The sequence below is a fragment of the Zea mays genome, chromosome 1, assembly GCF_902167145.1.
Source record: "Zea mays cultivar B73 chromosome 1, Zm-B73-REFERENCE-NAM-5.0, whole genome shotgun sequence".
In the NCBI taxonomy this organism is placed as follows: Eukaryota; Viridiplantae; Streptophyta; class Magnoliopsida; order Poales; family Poaceae; genus Zea; species Zea mays.
Window position 1 is genome coordinate 77,559,029 of NC_050096.1, and position 5,206 is coordinate 77,564,234.

General features: G+C 47.1%; 1 protein-coding gene across 1 annotated transcript; it reads left to right on the top strand.

The window, feature by feature from the left end:
• The first annotated feature begins 2,189 nt into the window (after positions 1-2,189).
• LOC100274949 (zinc-binding protein) lies at positions 2,190-4,647 on the top strand. The gene is made up of 3 exons (NM_001331213.1): positions 2,190-2,531; positions 2,660-2,700; positions 4,273-4,647. The coding sequence occupies exons 1-3, from the start codon at positions 2,459-2,461 to the stop codon at positions 4,390-4,392; spliced, it is 234 nt and encodes a 77-aa protein (NP_001318142.1). The 5' UTR covers positions 2,190-2,458; the 3' UTR covers positions 4,393-4,647.
• The last annotated feature ends 559 nt before the right edge of the window (positions 4,648-5,206 follow it).

The window sequence follows — 5,206 nt, forward strand, 5'->3', positions numbered from 1 at the left end:
GGTGCACCGGACAGTGTCCGGTGCGCCAACGGCTCTCAGACTCCAACGATCGGCTTCGCCAAATAAGGAAGGATATCTGCACCGGACAGTGTCCGGTGGTGCACCGGACTGTCCGGTGCGCCAGTCGACAGAAGGCAAGATCTGCCTTCCAGGATTGCTCTCAACGGCTCCTAGCTGCCTTGGGGCTATAAAAGGGACCCCTAGGCGCATGGAGGAGTACACCAAGCATTCCTTGAGCACTTTTGATCACTCACACTCCATTCTTGCGCACTTGTTTGACATTCTAGTGATTTGAGCTCCGTTCTAGTGTGCTAGTCTTTTGAGCTTAAGTCTGGGTCTTGTGTGTGTATTTGCTGTGATCTTAGTGTCTTGTGTGAGTTGCTAATCCCTCCCTTACTCCGTGCTTCTTTGTGAACTTCAAGTGTAAGGGCGAGAGGCTCCAAGTTGTGGAGATTCCTCGCAAACGGGATTAAGAAAAGCAAGCAAAACACTGTGGTATTCAAGTGGGTCTTTGGACCGCTTGAGAGGGGTTGATTGCAACCCTCGTCCGTTGGGACGCCACAACGTGGAGTAGGCAAGTGTTGTCTTGGCCGAACCACGGGATAACCACCGTGCCATCTCTGTGATTGATATCTTTGTGGTTATTGTGTTTTGTTGAAGACTCCTCTCTAGCCACTTGGCGATTATTGTGCTAACACTTAACCAAGTTTTTGTGGCTTAAGTTTCAAGTGTTACAGGATCACCTATTCACCCCCCTCTAGGTGCTCTCAGGTATCGGGTCGCGGGTACCCATTGCCATCTCTAGATTGGTGGATGAACATACGAGAGCACGCGAGGGTTTAGAGTGGTTCGGGCCGCCGGAGCGTAATACCCTACTCCACTGTGTGATGTATTGCTTGAGAGCTTGTATGAACTTGTGAGTGTTTAAGAGAGCCTAGGGTTGGATCTGCCTTGCAACGTCGCATGCCTCCCCTTTTATAGCTGAAGGGGGGCATACACAAAGGTACCGAGCCCCGACATGTGGGCCTAGGGACATAACGAATATAGCGCTTGGAGCCACAAATGCATGCTGCTGGGTCATTCTTCTTGGGCCCCGACATCCGAGATCTGCGTATCCTTGGCGTGCAGGGGAAGCTTCTTGCAGAAGGGATAACGAGCACAGTCCGCTGCATGGCATGGGCGCGCTGTTTGATGGTAGATTGGACAGGCACGCCGTCTGACACCGTCTGCCAGCGGAGAGGACTGGACGCATTAAATGCCGAGAGGGCACATCGTTCGTTGGTTTGGTAGCAGGCGACACGTCCTTTCTGCAATAAATGCAGTGGCTGCGCGGCTCCAGTAGCCCGACGTCAGACTCCTCCCGTCGGCTTACATCATGGGCCACAAGCCATGCGGCAGTAGCGGGTCCCTGCCTTGGTGGGGAGCGCGGTGCAAGCTCTGGACACATGCCAGCACCGGACCCCTTCCAGGGCAGGGCCCGGGTATTTCCTGCCCCAGGGTCCGGGACTCGGTGGTGAACCGTCCGAACCTCACTCGGAAGGGTCCGGGATCTGTCCCGGAGGCCCGCTCGCCATGCACGGGGTCCGGTGCTTCCCACGTAGCAGGTCCAGACCTGCTGCGTACATCTGGAGCACATCCTTTCCCTTGGCCACATGGCGACCCCCAAGGCGACTGAGATTGCGCGACGGTGAGCCGTTTACCACGCAACCATAGACTTCACTGCCGGCACAACGTCTTTTCCTTGTAACAGGGGTACCCCTGTTTCAAGGTACCGACAATATTAGTATTTGGTTTAAAACCTACTGTTTGTGTAATATATCATTTAATAGACTTCAATCTTTATGAGTATGGATGATTTGATGGATGACTTTGATCCACATGTATATGGGAATTTAAACCCACACATCTACTTGGGTGACCCGATTTGGGTGACCCGACCGAATTGTTTTTTTTTGTCGTGGGTTTGTGTGATAGCAATATCATGTGGGAATTTATCGATTCCCATCTCTAGTCAGCCAAATTTAGACCTTAATAAGGTGAGGAGGAGACATGATCTGTATTTCGTACAACATAAGTTCTTTTTAAATTAAAATCTATTTGGTGAAACAAAATCTTGTGGCTAAAAGATGCCTTCCCTTGGTGCTTTGGCTTAGCATTTCCCCGTACTACCGTGTATGGTATGGCAACCCCTGTCGGTTAATAGTTCCTCGCGGCTGGATTGACGGCCCAGATCTCCTCAAGAGCGCGTTCCCGGCACGGCACCGACGGCGACGGGCACGGCCTCGAATTAAAAACTGCCGTTGGGCGACTCCGCGTGGCCCACGGATCCACCGGAGAGATCTGGTCTGCCATTCCCTCGCTCCTTCCCGTGAACCACAAACCTAACGCGGAGCGGCGCGGGCCGGCCGCCGGGCGAGGTGCGCGTAGCTGCCGTCGATTGTCGCCGGATCCATCCACCATGGGCGGTGGCAACGGCCAGAAGTCCAAGATGGCCCGCGAGCGCAACTTGGAGAAGAACAAGGGGGCCAAGGGTGCGCGCCTCTTTTCTCTCTTCCTTCAACGACCCCCCTTCCGCTTCTTGGATGCTATGTGTTCTCTTCGAGCCATTGCTCTGGGAGGGCGCTCCGATCTGATGGATCTGCGTGTTTCCGCTGTGCAGGGAGCCAGCTCGAGACCAACAAGAAGGCCATGAGCATCCAGGTACCCTGTCTAGATCCGTGTTTTTGCTCTTACGTTTTGGTGTCATTTGGTGGAATTTCTTGATGGATTGGTGGTAGGGTATGTTATGCTCATAGAATCCGCTGGATTAGGGACTGTATCTGTATTAGATGAGAGTTTCTTTTCCACGGTTAGGATCAGTTGTGAATTTTTTCTGTGGGAGATACTACGAGCGATGTAAGTTTCAATAGTGCTATGTGGCTATTGGTTTGTACTGCTCGAATTTGGAGGCTAGAAACAAGGTATGCATATGATGTATCTTTAGGGGGTGTTTGGTTTTAGAGACTAATTTTTAGTTCCTCCAAATTATTCTACTTTAGTCACTAAATTGTCAAATATGGAAACTAAAATAGAGTTATAGTTTCCATATTTTGCAATTTATAGATTAAAGTGGAATAAAATTGAGGGACTAAAAATTAGTCCCTAGTAACCAAACACTACCTTATACATGGCAAAGAACATAACCAGTCATAATGTCATGCTTTCCCTTAATGGGGCTTCTCCGATCAGTCAAGCAGGCAACACTGTTTATGTGCCTAGTTTTATTTGCAGCCCAATCTTAGGGCATGTTTGGATACCATGTGCTAACTTTTAGCTCAAAATAGCCACAGTGCATCGGGAGAGGAGGGCTCATACTAATAGGTGGCGAATTTCTTAGCCAAGTCCTGAACTAGTTGTCATCCTACTAGCGAACCATAGCTAATTTTTAGCCCCAACTACTAACTATCCATGTGTTTCCAAGCAGATCCTTATGTTTGTTCATTGGGTACCAGTCCAGGGGTTGGCTTAGCTTGTGCTTACTGCCTTGTTTACAAATATGCTTATTTATAATTTATTATGTCGATTGATGGAAAATCAGTTATCTGTAGCGAAACTTGGCTTTAGAAATGTCACTACTGTACTAACCCTAACTATTGCCCATGAAAAACGACTTAGTCTGTTTGGTTTGCCTGTGCAAACTGTTCTACATCAGGCACTGGACTCCCATCCAATGCTTGGAATTGGAATTCGAACTGAACCTTGACTGTGCTCTATTTTCTTCTCTAGGCAAAACACCAACTGTCTCCGCTTTTCTGAACTGTTTGATGTTTTGAATCTATTTGGGGCTTCAACTTATTTCAGTGTTATGGATCCCTAAACTCATCAAACTGTAGATGAGTCTAAATTTAGTTTAAGTGTGCCACTTAGAAGTCCAAAATCTCATTAATCCATGTGTGCTTGCCTACATGACTGCCTCAACTTGGCATATTTTAACTCGTTTAGTCACACATTTGGGCCTATAATTGCATTTTAGTAGTTAGGGGACATTAGATAGCACCATGATGGAACACTGTTTAGCACCAGTAGTTCCATGCAATCGACATAATAAATTATAAATAAGCATATTTGTTGGAGTTCGCGTTTAATAGAGGAGTTCGGAATTTCTAGATGTACTGATACCGTGGAACACTGAAGTAATTCTGCAAGTTTCTAGTCTCGGTTGCATGTTTTCACAAGCTAGCGCCTGAAGTATCTTACTGATTCGGATTCGTTTTGGCTAACCCCTGAACACAGTGCAAAGTGTGCATGCAAACATTCATGTGTACCACGACTGAAGTGAAGTGCCGGGAGCACGCCGAGGCCAAGCATCCCAAGACAGACGTGTACCAGTGCTTCCCCCATCTGAAGAAGTGAAAGGCCTGAACTTAGCAACCAGTGCTGGTTTGGTCACTACGATCGGGCCAGGGGGCGTTCCTTGTGTTGAGGGTGTTCATTCCGTGTTATCTTCCCGTCAGTCATGCGTCCTGTCCTATGTTAACCTACATAAGAAAGCGATGTGGTGTCCACTTCTAGTGAAACTACTGTCTGCTGTTAAAACCTGGTTGGTTTCAGAACGATGATTTTCGTGTGCAAAACAGATTACTGGTCCGTGGGAGTTGGGCCAGTTTGCATTGTCTTAGTATGTGCCTCCTGCCCAGCGCAAGAATTCCTTTGCAAATACAATTTTTCGTAGTTTTAGATATCCCTGAGGCCTTGTTCGTTTGTGCCGGATTGGTGGGTTGGAACGAATTCTAACCGGATTGTTTCTCTAATTTATATAAACTTTGATTAGCGGGAATAATTCCGGGTGCAATTCGACACAAACGAACAAGGTCTGACCTTAGTAGTATTCCATAAACATGCATGTGTGTTATGATGTCAGTTATGTACTTTTCCAAATAGCTTATTAGTCCATAAACGTGACACGTTTGAGCTAGAGAAAAAAGGGCCTTTTGAAGAGCCTCTTAGATTGGATCTGCAAATATTATTATCTTCTAGTCCAATATAAGAAAAGCTAGTCAAATTTATTATACGCTTATATAGAGATGCAGTTGATATTTGGATGGAGAAAGTCCAAATTACACGCCTCACTTATAAACAATGTTCACATGACTCTAAAGTATTTTTAGCTTATTTTACTCCCTCTCCTCACTCTTTTGAGTTGGTTCAATTTACCTTTTATTTTTTT